The sequence below is a fragment of the Lactuca virosa genome, chromosome 6 (genome assembly GCF_052849685.1).
Source record: "Lactuca virosa cultivar CGN04683 chromosome 6, Lactuca_virosa_CGN04683_v6, whole genome shotgun sequence".
Lineage (NCBI taxonomy): Eukaryota > Viridiplantae > Streptophyta > Magnoliopsida > Asterales > Asteraceae > Lactuca > Lactuca virosa.
This window is the reverse complement of record NC_136431.1, coordinates 99,780,007-99,804,179: the sequence shown is the minus strand read 5'-3', so window position 1 is coordinate 99,804,179 and position 24,173 is coordinate 99,780,007. Positions and strand designations below refer to the sequence as shown.

Sequence of the window (24,173 nt, the reverse complement as noted above, 5' to 3'; positions counted from 1 at the left end):
AACTAGGGTTTTCAAACAGAACATTGTGATAGCCAGGGTTTTCATACAACGGGTCTTTCAATCAAAACAACGTTATACAATACAGTTGGTGATAACCAGACATGCAAACTAATACATTATACATTACTACAAAACACAGTAACAAACTTATATTTTAGAAAATATTGGATTTTCTTGGGAAGCATACAAACATTTTTACAGGATTCAATGACAGGTTTTCACTACAAAAATATACGTATGAACTCACCAGCTTAATGTTGATACTCTTTCAAAAATCGCTTGTATTCTCAGGAAATCAGTAGTCAGGTACTCCCGCAAGCTTTTGAGAAGACGGAGCGTATAGAGTCATGTCTTTTATATTTTATTATACTTTTGATGTATATAAATATAAATCAAACAGATGTAAATATCTTTTTATACATATTCAATATAATGGTTGTGTTTACTATGATTACTATGATGCAATTGTTGTGATACTACATATGAAGTCATCCACCGCCGAACGTTTCCGTCGTTCCGGTTTGGGGTGTGACAAATGGCCCTAGAAATGTGGGTTGTGTCATATCAGCATAATTCGTCATCAAAGCCTAGAAATATCCAATCGTCCAGGATCCTGGATTAAAGATTTATAGGGGCTATTGTTGTCGGTATAAATTTTGAATTATTATTTCTATATCTTGAACTAGTACTAACATCTCGGGCAAGCCCAGGATCTTGGATTTAATCAATATCTTGGACTACCATCGTGTTTTTTATGAAATCTTATGCAGGAACTTAAAGCTAGATGAAAAAGCAATAGAACAAGTCAAAACACACATGGTCAATATCTCATGAACGTTGAAGACCCTCGTGAAATTCCGTTCAAGCAAAGATTAAGAAGAATCCTAAGAATGTCGAGTTATAGTTATTATTATTATGTATATAAAGACTAGTTGATCAACACACAACGACACGCTTTCACTTGTACTTCTTGTCCAATTCTCTCGACACTTGAGCATATTCACTTTATTTCTAAGAACGGATGGTACTTGTAACTTTATATTCAATTTAATATAATTTTTAAGGAAGGTGATTTCATCACCTACCGAGGTTTTATTTCGGAGATCCAAAAGGATTAAGAGCTTTCCTCGTAACTCACTGTGTTCTTCCATTTACTTTATTTACTTGTTGTTGTTTAATCAAAAACAATCTATTCTTGTATGTATATTCGTTTATTCATCTATTTACATTGCTAAAATCGCGAAGGTATCTTTTGGTATCTTAGTACATTTTTTAGTATCTTAAACTTTATTATATAAATTGATTTATTAATTCTTTTTAACACTATTTTTTACCCAAAATATACTAATTAATATTATGAGATATTACACTTTAATCAACCACTTTTCTTAGAATTATAGTTATCTACCTAGGATCTTGGGCATGACCAAGATTTTCGGCATATTTCAAGTTCTTAAGCACTTTAATTTTATTTATCTTATTCAAACATCACACCACACTTACTAATTTGGATACAAAATTAGTTTTTTAATTTTTGACCAAAAGATATGGTATGAGCTATATAAGAGGCTTATGTAGTCAAGGTGGGATTTGTTCCTCTTATGTGTTGAGAGCTAGACATCTAATGCATCTTACCCAAATTTGAACACCAAATGAGATTACGGTGATACAAATCTCATGTTCAACAAGATGTTTGTAAAAAATGGATAAATAATAAACTTACCTTATACATTAATTGTAGCTTTGAGCTTCTAGGAATTGGATGTTGATGAATGGCATTCTTCGTGGACTCTTATTGGGGCAGTGAAATGTTGCTAAACGTTGATCATTGTCTATATCTATCTATGATGAGTCTTTTTCAAGTAGGAGATCGAAATATCTTTATGCCCAAGAGTCATTATAGAATGATATTTGTTAATGGCATATAATCTTATAAGGTTACACCTTATAGCAAGTTACTATTAATTGATTATTTATTAATGTAATTAGATTATTAATAAACATTATCAACGCTTGTATTTAATTTGAAATTTATTATTTTATGAATATAATATTTTAACAATTAATTGGGAAAATATTATTTTGAGGATATGATGATAAATAGAACAAAACCATTTATATTCATAACATATGAATGTATAGGTTATATACAAATTAAATAGAAAATTTGAGTAACCATGTAGTTATACATGTAACTACTAGTTGGTAAGATAGAGTGTGACATTCTCTTAGTCTTGACTTTCATGCCAAAACCATCAACCTCCATTAGAGGTTAGAGTGTGAGTGTTCTATTTCCTTTTCTCCACAACATCCATTTCATAAGGTTCCATACTTTCATTTAATGACTACCTTTTACTTGGTACATTAGTGGAACAATATAAAGAAATTTTAGAAAGAAACACTAACTAGATTTTCATTTAATCTTTTTTTTCTTTTTGGGATGCCAAAACCGAGAGCACATTGTGCTCTTTCCCTCTCCTACTTCTTGCAATGTGTTGTGTAGATTGATTGCTAAAGATTTGCCTCTGCTTAAGACTTATTTGGTATATGTCTTAAGGCTTAAGAACAATGATGTGTATTTTTAATGCCCTATTTTTAAATTTATAATTGCTAGTCTATCGCATCTAAACAACACCTTACATGCAGTGAACCTGATCGAGTATAGTATAGTTTTTATAAGCAAGGATGTCAAACTCAAAGGGAACGATATTGAATTAACATTAGAATATTTGATTATAGGTTATACTAGTAAAAGAAAGCAATAAAAAAGTGGGGGTTTATTATTAAATCTCAAACAAATCAATAACTAAAATACTAAATAAACTGACTGGAAACGGGTCACTTCATGTACTTTGGTTCAAATTATATTACATCTCTAAATAATGGATAATTACTTTAGTGCAATGGTCATGTATTCATTATTCACTCATTCCTAAATTGATTCATGTATTTGTTCCATACACGAATACTAATGACTCTAAGGACTTTTAATTTCATCATCATGAAATTAATTATCCATAAGTTCATTGTTCTGTTCGTATCATGCAAAATTTAATTTTTATTAATTCAAAAGGTTATTAGAATTAAATTATCCTAAGAATAGTGATCTAAAACATGCACACATATTATAGTTCATAGTTTTATTAAGCTAACCCTAGGTTTTGGTCCAACACTAGTCACAATTATTTGATGGTAATACAACAACTATGATTCAAGAATATATCACAAGATTGTTCTTATAATCACATAAACTCGACAATATGTGATAATGAAACAATCTTTAAAACATATGGATCTCCAATCAAGCTTGACACGATAAATTAAAAAAGAATAAACAAACCAAATATACAATTTAATCCAAAATCTCATGATTAGTCTAATCTTGAATGCAAAGAAAAAGGTCTTAACACCTAAATTCATAAAGTAAAAATAGAAGGAACATAATTGGAATACTAATCATGGTCAGAAAATCAAACTGAATGATTCTTGTCATGAATCCGCTCACGAATCCTTCAGATCTTCGCTCCATATCAGCTTAACGGCCCTCTAGCCGCCTTCTAGACTCTCAAAATCGCAGCTTGGAAGTTCATTTTCGCATAAACCAAATGGAATTGTAAGATATATCATTAGGGTTAATTTTTTCTTCACTGATAGGTTTCAGCGTTGCCATGGCATGGTAATACCTTTTCCACATCGTAGTAACTGGAATATGTAACGTACGCTAAAACGTATACCAAGACAGGGTTTTTTGCGATTTTAGGTTCACCACATCGTGATAACGCCTTTTCCATTATGTGGGAACTATAATTCGTATTTTGCATGAACACGAAGGTTGTATGAAATTTTGTCTAGTTTGCAAAACATCTTGAATATCGTTAATCGAAGTTATGAGTCATTTGTTGGATTAGGTGTCTAAGCCCATAACTATAATTGGTATATACTTGAATTGATTGTAGCACTCTCCTTTTGGGTTGCCTTCAAACTTGGCAATTGAATAGGATGACTGCTAGAGAGAGAAGAATGATTTATTAATTTATTACTTGGTTAATAAATTAATTAGAAATCAAAATAAATGATTTATTAATGTATTATGGAAATAACATATTAATTAGAAATCATATTGTTTAATTAATATTTAATCGGAAATTAATTTAGAATTAATTTTGGGATTAAAGGAATTGATTAAAACTGCAGGGACTAAAGGTGACAATGTTCAATATTTGAGCACCAGGCAATTCTAGAACCTCCCTATAGTAGGGGGAATGAATTCTAGATGCTCCTAGGGTTTCCGTGGGTTCTAAGGGTGCCTTGGATGCCTTAGGGAGGAAGTTAAGGGATTAGGGTTATCTTGGATACACCTGCCTTATCCAGTACCTTCCTAACACCTATATAAACCCTCCTTAGGGTTAGATTTTGTCTATGCACTCCTCCAAAAGGCTTAGAGCCGAAATTCTTCTTCTTTTCTCTCTCTCTCTCTCTCTCTCTCTCTCTATATATATATATATATATATATATATATATATATATATATATATATATATATATATATATATATATATATATATATAGTATTCCTTGGTTGCTTGAGTTTGTTTGTGAACCATTAGAGGCGCGACACTTGTGGCGCTTACTACCAAAGGTCTTTCAAGCAAGGATTCAAGATTGTTTACAATAACAATCTTAAAGATATGTATTATAACCCTATTATTTGATTATTATCCATAGATCTAGGGTTTATACTTTGTTGTTCATTATTGTATGTTCAATTAGAGAAAACGTAGATCTTCAATTAGGGTTACATGCACACATAGGATTGTATGTTTTGCTCAAAACCCATCAGTGGTATCACAGCATAGGTTTAGTTTTCTATTGAATTGATACTAATATGAACTTGAACAAGGAGTAGAAAAGAGATCGTCATTCTGTTCTTCGAACTCGTCGAGATGTTTGTTCGGACTCGACGTGTTGGACTGCAACTCGGCGAGTTGGTCCTCCAACTCGGCGAGTTTGTGCGTCAGATCTTGATTTCGGATTTTCTTGCCTAACATGATTTATTTGGTTAATATTTGGTAATTATCTTTTATTAAATCTGTCATAATCCGATTTTTGGTAATGTTAGATAATTAAATATGACATAAATGTTAGGAGATAATTATGAATTGGATAATGTTGATTTTATTTGATTATAATTATCTTTATGGATATGATTAACAATTTAATTAATTATTTAATTAAAGGATAATTAATATATCCATAATTGGTTACTAAATAATTAATTTGATTATTAATTAAAGTTAATTTTAGGGTTGTTTGAAATTTAAATTAAAAGGTTTAATTTTTGAAATTTAAAATGTAAATCCTAAATTACATTCTTATGGATTTTGTTGATAATTTAATTAAATGATTAATTAAAGGATAATTAATAAATCCATAAAATGTTTAAATTTAATTAAATTAAACGTTTAATTATTAAAGGATTAAACCCTTGCTATTTTAAAATTTTTTAAAATGCACCTTATATATATTGTAAAATTAAAAGTTTAATATTATATATGTATAAGAAAAGTCAGTCTTACCGTTGGTAGGCCTCATTGACGAAGCCATACTATAAGGGGAGTTTAAGGAAGCGGCCTGTAAAATGATCGTCATTGGGTATCCATTCTTACCCACCGCTCTCTTGTATGGTGGAGGGTCGTTAGCCGAACGGGTTTGATAGGACAAAATAATTCTCATTGATAAGTATAATGAATTATAAAGTAACTAAATCATTTTTCTAAAAATACCACTCTTAGTTACTTTAGGAAAAATGTGAATTTGATGCTGACCCATGAAATTGCACATTGCACCTTATTGGTCGTTAGTGGCGTGTATGGTTAACCGACACACTAATATGGGACTAATATTGTTGGCAATGGGTATCTCGTAAGTTATCATTGAATTAATGGAGCGTGTATGGTTAAATGGCACGTTAATTTCAGATGATAAATGACTTCGAGAGTACCAAGCTAATTTGCATGGTTATTCACATCTCGTTTATGATCTTTGGCATCCCAGTCACAAAGTTAGAGCATAATCGAGATTAAACATGCCTGTGAATGGTTCAATGAATCTCAAAAGATCTAGGATTTTCATAAGATTGAAATTAGTAAATGCTTTACCTACCTAAAATAGATTTGAATTTGATTACGGCATCCCTCTTCAGAATTCGAATCGAAAATATGGATCCTAGCCTTAATTTAAATTTTTGGGTTAACAATTAAGGATTAAAATCAACTAACTTGAATTCTCTTTTCTCCCTATTATAGATGTCGAGTTCAGACAACAATGGTCTTCCTCGTCCTTCTGGAAATGTTTTTCCTTCTGAAGATGATCTTCCACATGTTGATCAAGGTGAAAGAATGTTCCCTTCTTCAAGCAATGGTGGAACTGGAAATCGTGCTTCTCCAACTCTTCCTCCACCTCCTCCCACAATTCTCCTCGAGCCACGTTTTCTTCAAGCTGAAAAAATACAAAGTTACTCAAGTCGTATTGGCTAGTAAACATCAAGAAGGAAAGTATGTATGTGCGCATGTTCTAAAAATGAAATCGTACATTGACAGATTGGGGATGATGGGTGTCGTTTTCCTAAGGGAGCTGGCAATTGACGTGGTTCTAGTTTCTCTTCCTGAATCATATAGTCAGTTAATTAAAGACTACTTTACTATATGAAGGACCACGACGTGGCCCGAACTCATCTAACACATATGTTGATTGCTGCTGAAGCAGAAATGCTTAAGAGCACAAATCAAGCAAATATGCTTGAAGGATCTGTCTCCCAAGTTTCCATGGACGTTAAAAATGGCAACATTGGTAATCCGGAAAGGATTTCTCTTCCCAATGGAAAGGGATCGGCCAAGGTCAAACTGTTTGACTATATGGTAAAGAGAAAGGCTAATCCCGAGATAGTCCTATGTGTTATTCCTGAAAAGTTGTTAGGTGCATTTCATGTACCCATTTTGTAGCTTTATTTCATAAAAGTACATTGCATATAGGCTTAAACTCATGCATTTTGCATGTTTTTCGGGATTTTTCATGAGGCAATTTCATTCACATACTTTTGTGATATTTTAGGACTTTTGGAGGTAGGATATTGTTGGAGGAGGTAAATAAAAGTTGCGGACAAAATTTCAGGACTTGCGGAGCACCGGGGAGCAAGATATCAAAGAAATGAAGATTTTGGCTTTACAGAGATTTACACGGCCGTGTAAATGCAAGCCTTGCGTTTACGCGGGCCGTGTAAACGTAGATTTCTGCACAGTATATTTTTGCGTTTACGCGGGCCGTGTAAATGACAGTGTTAATTTACGCGGGCCGTGTAAACGTAAATGCGGGTTTTAAAGCAGTTTTTCACCATTTTTAAAGGGGGGAACCGACTTTTTACTTTGGGGGGTCGACTTTTGGAGCAGAGAAAGCGATTTTCTTGAGGATTTTGAAGTTGATTAACACTTGGGAACATTTGATTTCATTTTGTAAGAACTTTAATTTCATTTTCTAGATTTGTAATCTTGTTCTAGCCATGATTGGCTAGAACCCTAGTTTCTCCAACTTCATGTATTGACTTCTTAGTTGTGATTTCAATCATATGACTTGATGTTTTCTTTCAATTTTCTATCTAGTGAATTTGATTTTGTCTCAATCGAATGTTTGATTCTAATTGTGATTCTTACTGGCCATTTGAATTAGGGTTTGATCATTCAAGTTATCTAATTGCAAAATCCGTAATTGTTTTGTAAATTGGACTAGGTAACAAGCACTAATTTGATTTCTATTGAATGAATTTAGTGTAAATCTTTTCACACACTTTTACACTCCCGAGCTTGTGAGGAGTATTGAGTGTTGTTGGGAACATTCACATCAAGTTTAAAGCAACCGTTCAATCTAATTCTAAGAGCTTGTTTATATTAGGTTAGTAAGGTTAGGATTAATCAAAGAGCTTGTTTTGGTTAATTATTGTGGTGAATGGGAAGTGTTAGAGCTTGTTAACACTTTCAAGTACCAATTTAGATAGAATTAAACAAATATCTTGTCATCCATGGAATCACATTGCTAATTTGTCTTGCATAGAGTTGGAGTACTTACAAATCTTCAACTTATTCACTTAATCAATCATTTACTTATTGCTTTATTCTATAGTTTAAATCATTGGTTATAAATTCCCCCCATTCTGTGACCATTTTTGTACCTTACGCAAAAAGGTATAAACACTTGTCCCGTATCTCTGTGGATCGACCCTACTTACCTTGTACTACGTTTTTAGTGCATAGTAGTAGTGTTTAAGGAGTCATTTGTACCCTTTATTTGTTGGGTTTGACATTTGGAGTCAATTGTACCCCTTTATTTGTTGGGTTTGACACGCCTAACAAAAGTCCATATATTTCTATTGCCAATTGAAGGGGCATTAGATATGAAGTTGTCCAGAATACCTGAAAGATCTCAGAGATGGTAAAGTCAAGTCGTATGACTCTACTTCAGGTACATCCACTAACTCTACTTTATTAAGTTCCTATTCATAGATTCTTAATACATGATGTGATAGTCACATTTTGATGTTTTGCAGGATCTAAGAGAAAGAATGAAGCTTGAGAAGAGTAAGTTGAATCTAATCGTGAAAGATGGATTTCGTTCGCATGGTTCGATGATCAGATTTTGGAAGCTGCTGCTTAGGAGTTATGATAGAATAATAGATTGCTTAGGAAATATCTAGAAACGTAGTTTTCATATATTTTCATTGTAAGGAAAAAAATTTCCGCTTATTATCAATAAAAGTGAATTCTTGATTTATTTACTTTGTATTTCCTTGCAATGGCATTTATGAGAATTGGTGGTTATATTTCTATTATTAGCAATTTTAAATATGGATTTGATTCTTTATTATGTCGTTTGTGGAAATGTCATTATCAACCAAGTGAAAAGGAATTCCCATCACCCAAGTTTCAGTTGGATAGAAACTTGGAGTCATACAATTTGAATTGTGTGATGTATGAGTACCTTGAGCGTTGGAAGATCTTGACTAATTCGTTGATCACATGTTTATGTGAGTCAAGTGAAGTACTAAAGGATCTAGTACACATTGATGTGGACTATTTAGATCCATCGCAAAGAACGATAACTCTATCAGTCATGGTTTACCGATGTTTCAGTGAACATGGTTGTGTTTATTAGATTAAGCATAATTCTAACACCTTGAAAAGTTTTCAAAGCGTAATAGAACGAATAAGAAGAATCTATTGGGCAGAAAGATAAAATTTTCTCCAATCTGAAAGGAAATGAGAATACTTTAGTATCATGTTTTATGATCATCTTAATGGTTATGGAGCTATATTACAATTGATCCTCGAAGATCATCTTAGTGTAATTGTTTGACTAATAAGAGGAATCGGATTTTGTTGAAATGGTTCAATCGAGAGATGATTCATACTCTGTTTCCAATAAAGTTCTAGAGTCATACTCTAGTTACTTCAAATCGTATCTTGAAGCTTATTTCAAACTAAGTAGGTTATAACACCTCATGAAATGTGGAGTAATAATGTTTTCTTACTCTGGCACATTTGAAATTGGTAGTTGTGATGTTTTGGTTAAAACAAAGGATAAGCTAAGACCAGTTATATGAAGTGTTAATTGTCAAGAATCTATACTAAATTTTGAATGTTTGTTTTGTTCGTCAAGGAATGTTCCTTGAGATAGAAACTTATATGTCAAGAAGTCAGTGGGAGTCTTAGTGTTCTTGAAAAGTTTCAGGAGTCAATCGACAATGAACCTTTTAGTCATCACTAGGGCACGACTTAAGGTTGATAACCTATCGTGTTGAGTTAACACATTCTTGTTTTTGTGCATCTTCCAGTTGAGTTGGCAATGCTTATGAGTTCTATGATTCCCATTTGACTGCAAAAGGCAGAGCACGTTGGTCAGTTATGGTACATTGGTCAATGGAAGTGAGCTGCTTAAACAACATGGAAACATTGGTGGGCCCTTGTGCTACCAGAAGGCAAGAAATTAAGAATAAGGAAAGTTCAGTCCATGAAAAGAAAAAAAAACTAAATTTGATTTTCGTTTTGTCCTCAACCTTATCTTGTGATTGTGGGTTGGAAATGATAAGATTCACATGGATGGGAACATATACACCATAAAATCTAGGTGGAAAAAGGTTTCGCCCTAATTCATGAAAATGATTATGAGGAAACACTTTAGCTAGTAGATTTTAAAGATTTGATAAATATCATTATGATTAATGGTTGTGATAATTGCATTCTCAAATTCGCAATATGATTACGGTATTCCTTTTCATAGTTTGAATTGTGAGAAATGGCAAGAAATAGTTTGAACGTTCAGGACTTATAGCTATAAGTTCTTAAAGGGTTTAAACACACACATATGTTGTCTAATGATAGGTGTATGAGCTTGAAAAGTCTAGGTGAAGACATATCAGAGCATCGCGTATCAGAAATTTGCACTTTAGTAAGAAAGTCAAAAGTATTGATTTCTAGAAGTCCAGTTTATTTCTGGATACATGTCATAACTAGTGGGAGTATAATTGTTATGCTAGTGGGAGCATAATTGTTATGTTAAGTGTTGCAATTTGGCAATACTAATTATAGGAAACAAAGTTTACAAATTTGCAAGTTGCAAAGTTTGGAAATTGTTTCGCTATAGTAAGATTTGCGGGAGAGGGCATTTATACTTCATTTTCAAATCTAAAAGTTTATATTGAAGGATTTTAATGGAACTTAGTCGTGAACATGTATGAATATCGTGTTGAAGTGATTCAACGTAGGAAATTTGATATATGGAAATATTATAGTAAGAGACTGATCAAATATCATGTCTTTATGTGGGACATTATGTATCGAATCCCATATGTTTTGGATATAGGATTAAATACATATGATATAATATTCACTTGTTTTGATTTTTCAAATGCATAGGGCATTAAGAGGGAAAAAGGACTAGAACAAGATGTGACTAAGGTTGTTAAACAACTGTCAAGAACAGTCTGAGGTTTACCAAAAGATTGGTTGCTTATGGACAGTTGGAAGTATAGTATTAATTTGGACGGACCACATTGACATAATTATGAATGGAGGTGACTCTTTTTCGAAATTGATGGTCATATGGTAATATGGAAATATTTCCATAGTGGGAGTTGGTTATTGAAAACTACGTGTGAGTTAGAAACCTTAACGCAAGGAAGGTGTTCAGGAGTTACCTTGAATTTGATACTTCATCACCATGAAATTGTTTTAGTAACAAAGTTTCAATGGAACATTTTGTGACATCTTTAGCTAAGTCACGGTGACTTTGACTCCACGTCATCACAAAAGGATATTGCATGCAAGGTTAGACTCTAACACATTTAGTGGTGACAAGAATTTGGAATTCTTGCACTTATAATGATGATTTGGAATAGTGATATGAGCATCATTGGAATTATGTCCAATTGATTTGTTCACAAAGGAAGGGCCATAGAGAGACATAGTATGCATGTTTATAACATGGCATGACTGATGTTTAATTCAAGTGTTTAGTTGATTAATCAAAACATTATACAATTAATAAAGTCTAATTAAGATGATGATTAAATAATAATTGTTTTATTTATATTCAATAGTTTTGAGACCATAGTTAATTAGGTTATTATTGTGTTTCACTTCGCATGTCTTACTTCCCGAATAATTGGATTATTCAAATATCCACAGTCGATCGTACTTATGGAAGTAAGTAGTGAATTAAGATTGTCATGAATCAAACTGTAGATTGTCTAAGGGGTTAGACATAGCAATGGTTTGCTGCAGTATTCATTAGTACTTTTGAAATAGGGATTTAAGTATTGGATAAACCCACTCTCAGTGAATTACTTCATTGATTTTATCACGAGTAACTTTGAGACGATAATATCTTATATTCTTGAAATGGAGATATATGAGTTGTTGTTTACAAATCAATTGTGCATTGATAATGCGTAAACGTATCAGTAACTTGATGTTATAAAACGTAGTGTTGTGCGTGATTTGATGAGTGAATAGTGCAAGCATATAAGTCAAAGTTTATCTGTTCCTTTTTCCCTAACGAGAAAAGCGATATTTATGGGCCCCTCGATGATTTGATGATGACATCTAAAGCGCTTGGCCAAGCCTGGACTAAATTGATGTGTTCAATTAGTAGTCTGATATCAGTCGTCATAAATCAGAAATTGGGAAAAAAATCTTGGACAAAGAGAATGATTATAATCCATGTCTCATGTCCATACCATATCTTGTAGAACGGAGGAATATTTGATCACTTATCTAAGGACACGTTACTGGCAAGGTCAGAGTTGGATAGTGGCTTTTGGTAGCTATAATTTGCTAGTCAATTTAGTAGTTATACTGGCAGTTATAGTTATTAGACTTATCCAAGTGGGATACTGTTGGATTAGGTTTCTAAGCCCATAACTATAATTGGTATATACTTGAATTGATTGTAGCACAGTCCTTTTGGGTTACCTTCAAACCTGACAATTGAATAGGATGACTGCTAGAGAGAGAAGAATGATTTATTAATTTATTACTTGGTTAATAAATTAATTATAAATCAAAATAAATGATTTATTAATGTATTATGGAAATAATATATTAATTAGAAATCATATTTTTTAATTAATATTTAATCAGAAATTAATTTAGAATTAATTTTAGGATTAAAGGAATTGATTAAAACTGCAGGGACTAAAGGTGAAAATGTTTAATAGTTGAGCATTGGGCAATTCTAAAACCTCCCTATAGTAGGGGGAACGAATTCTAGATGCTCCTAGGGTTTCCTTGGGCTCTAAGGGTGCCTTGGATGCCTTAGGAGGAAGTTAAGGGATTAGGGTTATCTTGGATACACCTGCCTTATCCAATACCTTCCTAATACCTATATAAACCCTCCTTAGGGTTACATTTCTATGCACTCCTCCAAAAGGTTTAGAGCCGAAATTCTTCTTCCCTTCTCTCTCTCTATAGTATTCCTTGGTTGCTTGAGTTTGTTTGTGAACCATCAGAGGTACGACACTTGTGGCGCTTGCTACCAAAGGTTTTTCAAGCAAGGATTCAAGATTGTTTACAATAACAATCTTAAAGGTATGTAGTATAACCCTATTATTTGATTATTATCCATAGATCTAGGGTTTATACTTTGTTGTTCATTATTGTATGTTCAATTAGAGAAAACGTAGATCTTCAATTAGGGTTGCATGCACACATAGGATTGTATGTTTTGCTCAAAACCCATCATCATTCAATATGGCTAAAATACTGAAGAGATGTCAATTTGTCCATCAACATTATTTTGCTATTATATTGTCTTTTTTATCTACGTTCTTCTCGTTTTGCATCCCATCTCTCAATTTACCTGTAAATGAACATTTTCAAGCATATTAAGTATCACATTTCTAAAAACACAATAATTTTATTCAAATATAATAAGATAATGGTCTAAAATATATAGTTAAATAAGACGATATCAAAATACCTCATACTATTTTTTTTCTTATCCCCAAGCAAAACTATATTTATATCATAATTTTGGTTTCAATACAACCACATCAAAACCTTGCTCACCAACATCACACAGAACAATTTGAGTTGAACCTGCCAATTACACATCGCCTCAATGCATATATTTGTGTCTAATTCCTAAATGTTTCCCATGCCCTAAATATTCGCAATCTTCATAAACATTTCTCACTCATTTTGAACAACATTCATTTTTCTATCCCTTCAATCTATACCCTTTTCTTACCCAATTTCGTTTCAAAAACTATTGTCAGGCTCCAAGACTCGAAGTGATACAACTTAAAAGAAAATAAAACACGTACATACAGATACACATACACACACACACACACACATATATATATATATATATATATATATATATATATATATATATATATATCCTAAGAATATAACTAAAATTCATTGTATCACACTATTTGTTTTGGAACTCTTTTCTCTTTTTCACAATTTTCACAAAATTATTTATTTATTTTTTTCTTTTCCTAAAATTTCAACTTCCACAAATAAACAAACAAACAATTCTAACTTTGTTTCTATTAATAATATGGTTCGTGACTTTCTAAGAAATTCATTGGAGTACTCGAAATCTCTTAGGCTAATGAAGTATAAGACTTTCGATGAAACCCATGTGATGACTTTCTTCCCACCCGATCCAAACTTTTATAAATAGGTGGATAGATATAAATATCCCGCGGAGAATACTAACCGAGTTTCTAAAGCAACAGATAGACTCCACTCCTGAATTGTTACTTATTCAATATATATAACTAGACTCAAAGGAAATTTAAAAGAAAATAAACTTGGAAAGTTGACTCGTTCTATTTTAACCAAAAGGACTCGGGAGATAAATTGTCGACTGATAGGCTTTTTATGGGGTCTAAATATATACACAATGAAAAAAATATTATGTTTAATCTAGTGTTTAGAAACCTTGAGCAAGCATTGTATGTGATTTCCATAGTGAAATCAATCTAATGAGAGTTAGGGTTTGAAACCCTAACTAGTGATTAATGAGTTATGCATTAGATGTTAGATTATGATGAATTAATTAGTATGGGATGCATTCATCGTTTGGTTTAGATTAGAAATAGAGAATGTGAAGTTAGAAATATGATCGATTAAGTGGTCATTTTCACCATATGAGTCATTAAGATCTTAATAGGCTAAGACATGTACTAAGAAGCTTAAATATGTGCATGAATATGCCTAAGATCAAAGAAGATGGCTCAGGTGCATCAATCAAAGAATGGAGCCAATGGTAATTGTTAGGGGCAGGATCCCATAATCACATCTAGGATCCTCAAATATTTTTGAAGCCTCAGGATCCTTAAATATATCCCAAGATCCTGATTATTACCACTAATATTTCTTAACACTTGTAACGGCTATATTTTGCTTTATTTTTCTCACATGTGCAGAACAAGTCAACACAAGACTCATTCTCAATGGAAATTCACTTCAACCAAGCTTAAGACCCAAGGATAGTAAGTTAAACAATGTGCAAATATATGATCAATGAGGATCCCACAAATCTCGGACTTCTTGTTACTTACACTAGACTATAAATAACACATGTATCTAGCGCACAAGGGACACGATAAGTTCTAGCATTACACCTGTACTCATGTTACCTTCATCATTTTTGTAATCTCAGATTTAAATCAATAAAACACATCAAGGCATGTGATCATTATCACCTACCAATGTTTTATGTCGGAGATCCTATAAAGGATCAAGGGCTTTCCTTGTAACTCACTTGTCTAATTTTGATCGTTATTTTACACTTACATTGCACTAACACCACTGCCTCTCATACAATTTGGTCAAATTACATTTGATCAATTTTTGAGCAAAACAATTTAGCGCCCACCATGGGGTCGTGGTGTTCATAATCGTTTGAGAACCATGTTACCCAACCGACCTTGTCCTCTTCCTCCATTCCTCCCATTTCCTCTAAAAATATTCCTCCATCCCCAGGTGGAGCTCCCAAGAAAACCTCTAAGGCACCAAAGAAAAACACCTCCCCGGTCGCTGCCTAAGGACTTCAGGATCCTCCTATACTGGTTTCCAATAATGAAATCTTCGTCATGATGAAGAGATTAGAACGACAAGTCACTCAGCACCAGGAGAAAAACAAGACTATACTCAATGAAATGGAGAGAATGAGGGCTGATATCCATAAGCCCCAAGAAGCAGCTGCATCGATCTTGCAGCCTAAGATCTTGAACTTTGACAATACGGGATCCTCAGCAAACCGCTGCGAGATAGGATGCTCGGCACCGGCATCTGCTCCCGCTTGGGATGCAACTCCAAAAGAACAAGCTCGTACGACCCAGGATACCAGTGAAACCTTCGTCACTCCCAATAACAAGGATCCCAGTAACTTCATCAATAATAATACCTTTACTACTAACTCTATGGATGTTGATGCAGGAATGAGCCCGATCATGGCCAAAGAACTTCAACAGTTACGACAGATGATCTCAAGCGTACTCGGACTAGTCCAGCCTATATCGTAAGTCTCCAAAACAAGCCACGGGATCTCGAGATTCGCTCCTGCAATCGCTTACACCGAGGTCCCAAAGCGCTTCCAAACTCTCGACATGAAGCCTTATGATAGGACCACGGATCCTATAAATCTAAACCTTATTCCAAACCTGATCATCATAGGGTTAATGCCCTTGAAGATGAATGGGATGAAGAAGAATTTCCTAAGATCACTAACTATTGTTTTTTGTGGATATTTCAGGTCTAATATTTGCCATGCAGGATCTTGGCGACAAAGCGAGATGGCCAAGAAAGGGAGAAAAGTCCACCACCTAGAAAGACAAGTCCAAATGGTGCACATACCACGAGGACTTTGGTCACGTTACTGAAGATTTCATAGCCCTACGAAAGGAGATTGGTTACCTACTTAGCAAGGGATACCTCAAGGAGACCCTCAGCAGAAGAAAAGAAAGATCCAAAGAAAAGGATCAGGATCCTCATAAGACCCTAGAAAAATCAGGATCCCCTCCTGCGGATGCTAAGGTAATCAATGTAATCTCTGGAGAATGTAACATTTCTGGTACCTCTTACTCTACAGCAAAAAGACGTGTTAAAGTGTTTAAGACAGAGAAAGAAGAAAAGCCACAGAATAATACATCGATCACAAATGAGAAGGAGATCACATTCGACGAAACGGATAGAACAGATGTACAGGATCCTCATCACGGTGGATTGGTGGTCACTATTTACATCGCCAACCATTTTGTCAGAAGGATCCTTGTTGACGAAGGATCCTCAGTTAACATCATACTCATGGACGCTTTAAAAGGGATGAACATCCCTAAAGCTGAAATAGTCAAAAGATCCTCAATGCTAATCGGATTCAGTGGCGAAACAAAACATACAGTCGACGAAAAAAAGCTACATATTTACATAGAGGGGGTAAACTCTATGCAACGCTTTTGTGTGATCAATACATTATCCTCCTATAATGTTATACTAGGTAGACCATGTATCCACGATATGAAGGTTGTCCCCTCGACATACCATCATTAAGAATTTTCAAATAAGTATCTTAAAAATAAGAGTAAATTACTGAAATCGTCCCTATGGTTTGATCAAAATTACATGTTTAGTCCCTAATTTTTATTTTGCACTCGGACGGTCCCTGCAGTATGCTTCTGTTGCACATTTGATCCCTATTATACCTAAAAAGACTAAATTACCCTTAATAATTCTTTTCCTTAATTAATTTATTGTTTTTTACTATTTATAAAATATTTATAAAATAAAAAAGTAATATGTTTATGCCCAGCCTCACCTTTATCTCTTAACCTTTCTGCTACACCCCTTTCATCGTGACTTTACAGCCACCACATCCTCCGGTGGAAATCCCTTTATCAAAATTCAAAACCACCGGCCATCGTTGCTTTCTCCGGCAAACTCCTAATTTGGCTAAAACCCTAGAATCCAAGCCTCATCCTCCATCGTTGACCCACCTATTCTCCCCTAACTCCCGATTGCATCTAGTATAATCTCCTTCTACTCTGTGTACTCCCTCTTCATCGTCTCCATTTCTTTGTTAGTTTCAAATGCCGATTGAGGGTCGTTGGAAGTGCACAGGCTAACACCTCCATGAAATCTGGTAACTTTTACTCCTCTACCATGGAAGATATCCATACGTGCGTTCTTTCTTCACTCAGATGAAATGAAAAAGATCCATCCGCCAACATCCTTCTTCTCCTTTCTCTGTTCGAAATAAAGCCAGAACAGTAAAACCAGATGCAAACTCTGATTTAGGGTTTATGTTTTTTTTTCCTTAGATGTGAAAACTGATTTTGCCTCAATTTTGATTGGATTTGGGGCCTGTGTGTTTGTGTTTTTCCTGGATTGTTTAGATCAGAGTTTTCATCTTAGTTTTTTGTTTTTTCAGGATTGTTTCCATCATAGTTTGCATCTAGGTTTTGTTTTTCTGGATTGTTTTTTTGTTGATTTTAGTTGATGGCGGAGGTGTGGTTGTCGTCACTGGGTTTGAGCATCTAAAATAGGGTTGTCTTAATTTGGTTGGCTGATGGAAGTGTTGGCGGAGGAGTTGGTGTTTGACGTCGCCGGAGGTGGTGTTTGACAGTGACGAAGGTGGTGGTTGTGGTTGTCGGTTCTTTAAGTGGTGGTGGTGGTGGTGGGACCTTATATCTATAAATCCATATTAGTTCATTTTTTTAAAACTAATAAATAATAAAAGAAATAATAAAAACTGGAAAAGAAATATAAAGGGCAATATAGTCTTTTAATTTCAGTGAGGGATTAAGAATGCAACAATAATACTATAGGGACGGTCCGAGTGCAAAATAAAAGTTAGGGACCAAACGTGCAATTTTAACCAAACCACAGGGACGATTTCAGTAATTTACTCTAAAAATAACGTACAATAATAATAGTTAAAAGTAATTAATATAAAATTTTATAATGTTGTCTTTAAAAACAATAATAATGTTTGTTGTTTAAAATAATGACAATCAAAGAAAAGTAATAATAATATAATCAAATAAATTTTAAAAAAAATTAAATTTCTAAAACCAAATTAAAATAATTAAGAGTTTCCAAATACGTTATTTTATATAACTTACAACAATAATAGTTAAAATTAATATTATATACAAAATTTATATTGTTACATTTAAAAACAAAAACAATGTTTGATGTTTTAAATAATTAAAATAATAGAAATTAAAATCTTAAGCAAATAAAGTTTTTAAAATTTAAATTAATCATAACAACTATAAATATCATTAAACCATATATTATATTTAATTTTATTAATGAGTACCTTACAGGTAGAAGTCATTGAAACAATTGACATTATAAAATTTTAAAAGATATTTACGTTATCATATAATTCAAAACAAACAATATTTATACTAATTTATTATATGATTTATTATATAAGATCTAACGTCTTTAATATATTTAAAAAAACATATATTTGTAAATATTTCAAAAATATATTGTTGTACGCCTAATATATTAATAATCTTGAAAAAATATATTTTGAATAAAATTGTCCATCTAATTGTCACATGAATATTTGTATAGCCTTTTGTATATTCCTTTTTTCCGGAGGATTTCGTCATTTACGATTAAACACACACACGACATTTATCTCATTATCATCACAAATCGAATCTTTCTAGTTGGTATTACCCCTTTCCATTCAAAATTATTGAGTGAATACGTTATATGCAATGATTACATCAAAAAGAAAATACCTTGATCGATCTAAATCAATGAACAATATATAGACCTCTCAACAATTCAATATCTAAATCAATGAAACAAGTATCAGTCCTACTGCCTTTAGAACCTTAAGAACTGCTTAATTTCAAATCAATCTTGAATACTATGATAGAAAGATTCCACTCTTTTCCTGATGCACTTGCCTTAAAAGGGTATTCAAATTCAAGAACAAAACTAAATTCCATGTACTGGATTAAGATAAATCATTCGAGAAAGATAAATTTTAAACCATAAATTGACAACTATCTGATATTGTATTAAGAACTTCAATTACAAGTAGAATCACTTCAGATTAAAATCCGGTGTCAAACAAGAACCCTACAAACCCTAAATTCTATTAACCACCAAATCCGTATAGAGTACGGCCTTGGCGCTTCAAAGCATATACCACGTCCATGGCCGTAACAGTTTTCCGGCGAGCATGTTCGGTGTATGTGACGGCGTCGCGGATGACGTTTTCAAGAAAGATCTTCAAAACTCCTCGGGTTTCCTCGTAGATTAACCCACTGATACGCTTAACACCTCCTCGTCTGGCCAGACGGCGAATCGCCGGCTTGGTGATGCCTTGGATGTTGTCCCGGAGAACCTTACGATGTCGCTTGGCTCCTCCCTTTCCCAATCCCTTGCCTCCCTTTCCTCTTCCTGACATTATTTTTTTTTTGTCTCTGGAATGAATTTGATTTTCGTTTGTGATAGAAATGTTGTTGATTTGGGGTTTTGTAAGAAAGGTGGGAGGGGTATTTGTTTTGTGGCTGTTGGATCGAATAAGGTTATAATGGATTGCTGGCCGTCCGATTGCGATCTGTGTGACCAGCAATAAAACGTTTTGATTGGTTCATTTTACTATTGCTGGATCTAGGTAACACTAAAAAGGGTCCTGCATTAAGTAACTTCGGGAAAAATATAGAAACCAAATTGGTAGCACCTAATACCGATCTATATGTTTTATTAAAAATACTACCATATTATTTTTCAATAAAAAATATGTATCTTTAATTTATATATGTATATTGTTTTTAATAAATGTCATATTTTCTACTCTGTTAAACAAAAAGGATTACAAGTAGTAATTTTTAATAAATATAAATTTTTGAGGTCAAATTTGTCTACGAAATAGAGTTTTGAGGTTTTTATTGTTAGTAAGTAATTAATTAATAAGCATTTAGCTATTTTCTTGACTGAAAAAATTGTTATACACAAAAATTAATATATATGATAATTTTATGTTGTAGTAATATCAAACTTAATGATTAACGTTTTTTAATCATTTTTGCTCCAAATAATAGCTATATGAATTTTCGTCATGTGACTAATTTAAATCATTCAATACACATTTTGATATGGTGTGGCTATTCGAAATCCATACAACCATTTTGAAATAATAAGTTACTATACATATAAACGGTAGCCAAGCTATAACACACGTTCAACTTCAGTCACACTTATAGTTATAAGACTATATGTACCGATTTTTCGCTACACTGAAATCATGTGAGACAAACTTCAATTTATGAGTTAACGACATAAACATTTACTTTATGTGACGATTTATGACATTTGGTCACTTTTTTTTACTCTAGTATATCTGTCACTTTTTTATGTATAGAGTAACAAATGCGTCGAACTCAATCTTCTATAGTCACGTCTCCCAATTAATAAGTGGTTGAACGTTCCGCCAAAATCTTTCAGTTCATTCCAGCTACTTACTTATTAGAAGGTGTGGCAATACGATTTTGAATAGTCACACGATGGAGACATTCAGCTGCTTAAAATATCGTATGGGTGACTATTCGTTTCCGGCGTCAAGTGACCAAAGCCCTTTTTGTAGTAGTGATATGGATCTGAATAAGGCTTCCCATAAGGATCCTTTCCCCTACCACACATAGACTCCATGATAGATGGTACGGCTGACCATGAACTGCTAACGTTTATGGATGTATTAGCGGGGTTCCAACAAATCCAAATGGAACCATCTGACCAAGAGGATACTGCATTCATTACCCCAACATGTATATATTGCTATGTTGTTATGCCCTTTAGTATTAAAAATGCATGTGAAACGTACCAAAGGTCAGTCAACTGGGTGTTCAAGGATAAATTGGGGGACACCATGGAAGTCTACATCGATGACATGGTGGTAAAATCAAAGAAAGTTGAGGATCGCCTCAAGGATCTTGAAGACGCCTTCAACATACTAGACGAATATAACATGAAGCTAAACCCTTCCAAGTGCCACTTTGGAATGAGGTCATGCAAGTTCCTTGGATACATGGTGACTAAAAGAGGAATATAAGCAAGTTCGGAGCAAATAAAAGCCACCATCGAGTTAAGATCCCCATCCACGACGAATAATATTTAGAGACTAGCAGCAAGAGTAGCAACACTTAACAGGTTCATCTCAAGATCCTCAGAAAGGTGCAAGCCTTTCTATGATATCTTGAAGAGGAACAAAAGATTTGAGTGGACTAAAGAGCACGAAGATGCTTTTCAGGAACTTAAAAATTATTTAAGTTTTGCTCCCTTGTTAGTGAAACCACTAGATGGGGAACCACTCTTCCTACACCTTTCAGTATCCTCTAACGCTGTAAGTGTAGTTTTAGCCAAGGATCTCAATGGGGATCAACATCTTATATACTATGTAAGTAAAAGTCTCCTGGATCCTGAGACCAGGTGTTCCCATCTTGAAAAACTAATACTCGCATTAGTAACTGCTTCCATAAAACTAAGACACTATTTTGAAACACACACCATACGTGTGAGAACTAATTACCCCATCAAGAATGTTATGCGAAAACCATAGATGCCAGGTAGGATGGCAAAGTGGTTCGTGAAGCTAAGCACATATGACATCAAGTATGAACCAAGATCAGCAATAAAGTCACAAGCACTAGCAGACTTTGTGGCTGATTTCAATGATGATCTACAACTTGGAACAGAGTTAGAAAGCAAGGAACTCCAGAAAGTAGTAAGCATGGGAATATGGACACTCTTCATTGGTAGATCCTCAAACTTCAGAGGAACAGACCTAGGGATCATACTAAAATCACCACAGGGGGACATCATACCCCAGGCAGTTAGTTGTGAATTCTATGCAACCAACAACAAAGTTGAATGTGAAGCATTGGTCATGGGATTACAACTAGCCAATGATCTTAAAGTATTCATTGACTCCTTATTATTAACTAATCGCTTTAATGGATCCTGTGCAGTAAAAGGCAAAAGACTAGCATTATACCTCCAAATCCTCAAAAATATGGCCTCTGAATTCGAAGCTTTCAGCCTAAGCCAAGTTCCCAGAGAAGAAAATGTTGAGGCAGACGCACAAGCCAACTTAGGATCTTCCTTTAGGATCCCGCCAGAAATTAGGATCCCTTTACCCATATATTGATCTCAGCGATAGAAGATCCCTCCAACAAACTAGATGATCCCAATCACCATGACCAAACAACCAACGTGGCAATAATCGAGGATCATAACCCTCAACCACTTCCTCAAGATCCTAATCGCCAGGGTCCCAACATTCAGGATCCTCCGCAACACTCCAAATCTTGGATCCAATCCATCATGGAATATCTCCAAAATGGCACAATCCCAAGAGAAGAAAAAAGTGAGAGAGCATTCAATATGAGGATCTCATGATTTGTGATGATCCAAGGAAGAATATGCAAGAAGTCCATGGAAGGTCCATACCTTAGATGCTTAGAAGATCATGAAGTTGCAAAAGTCCTAAAAGATATACATGAAGGAGATTGTGGAAACCACACTGGGGGAAATCCTTATGTTCCAAAGCATTAAAGACTGCATACTGCTGGCCAACAATGAAAAAGGATGCTTTCTTGCATGCCCAGAAATGTGATGCTTGCCAAAGACATAACAACATCCTACATCAACTAGTAGAATAGTTACATACTATCATTTCCCCTTAGCCATTCATGAAATGGGGAATGGATGTAGTTGGCAAGTTACCAAAGGCCCTTGGGGGAAAGGTATTCATGTTAGTGATGACAGATTACTTCTTGAAATGGATAGACGTTGAAGCCTTTGTTCAAGTACGAGACAAGGAAGTAGTATTGTTTATCAAACGAAATATCCTGATCAGGTTCGAGATCCCTGCTGAGATCATATGTGATAATGGATCCCAGTTCATAAGCAAAAGGAATAAAGACTTTTGCATGAGTTGGGAGATTAAAATGGTAATGTCCATTTCTCACATGGGAAACGGAGAGTGACATGATGAGTCGCTACTCGTATTTGTTTGCTGATGTGTGATTCTGGGGACGGAATCATTCTAAGGGGGGAGAATTATAACGCCCGTGTTTCTAGGCTAGACATTAATATTGACATAATAGTCTAGGTTAACCTTTGAAACTCATTTTGAAGAAATGAAAAGGAATTATGTGAATATTATGTGAATTATGTGTTTTATGCTTAATTATTATGATTTAATTAATTAAGAATAAAAATGAGCGTCGAAAATAAATATCAGATAAAGCTGATATCTATTAAGAAAGTTGTAGTGGTCGTGACAAGGATTATGGATATGTAAAAGAATGTCGAAATCCGAGTTATAACGAAGAAGTTATGACCTGTCGAAGTTTCGCGACAAAACCGGCACGGTGCCGAATGACGTAAAAAGTGAGTTTTTGATAAACTACTTTTTAGCCTTAGCGATCTAAACAAAAGTCGTAGTGTTCGTTAAACCGAGAGTATGTATAAAAAGAACGTCCAAATCTGACTTCGTATGAGGAAGTTATGATTTTTCTAAGTTTCAGCTTAGCAGTAGACAGCTAAAAACTCGAATTTTAGATCGAGTGATTTTTA

At 33.9% G+C, this 24,173-nt stretch overlaps 2 protein-coding genes across 2 annotated transcripts; one reads left to right on the top strand and one right to left on the bottom strand.

Moving 5' to 3' along the window:
- Positions 1-19,587: 19,587 nt before the first annotated feature.
- On the bottom strand, positions 19,588-20,067 carry LOC145122839 (histone H4). The gene has a single exon (XM_079058405.1). The coding sequence runs from the start codon at positions 19,999-20,001 to the stop codon at positions 19,690-19,692; it is 312 nt and encodes a 103-aa protein (XP_078914531.1). The 5' UTR covers positions 20,002-20,067; the 3' UTR covers positions 19,588-19,689.
- A 2,097-nt stretch (positions 20,068-22,164) lies between these two features.
- Positions 22,165-22,740, top strand: LOC145121780 (uncharacterized). The gene has a single exon (XM_079057481.1). The coding sequence runs from the start codon at positions 22,165-22,167 to the stop codon at positions 22,738-22,740; it is 576 nt and encodes a 191-aa protein (XP_078913607.1).
- Positions 22,741-24,173: the final 1,433 nt, after the last annotated feature.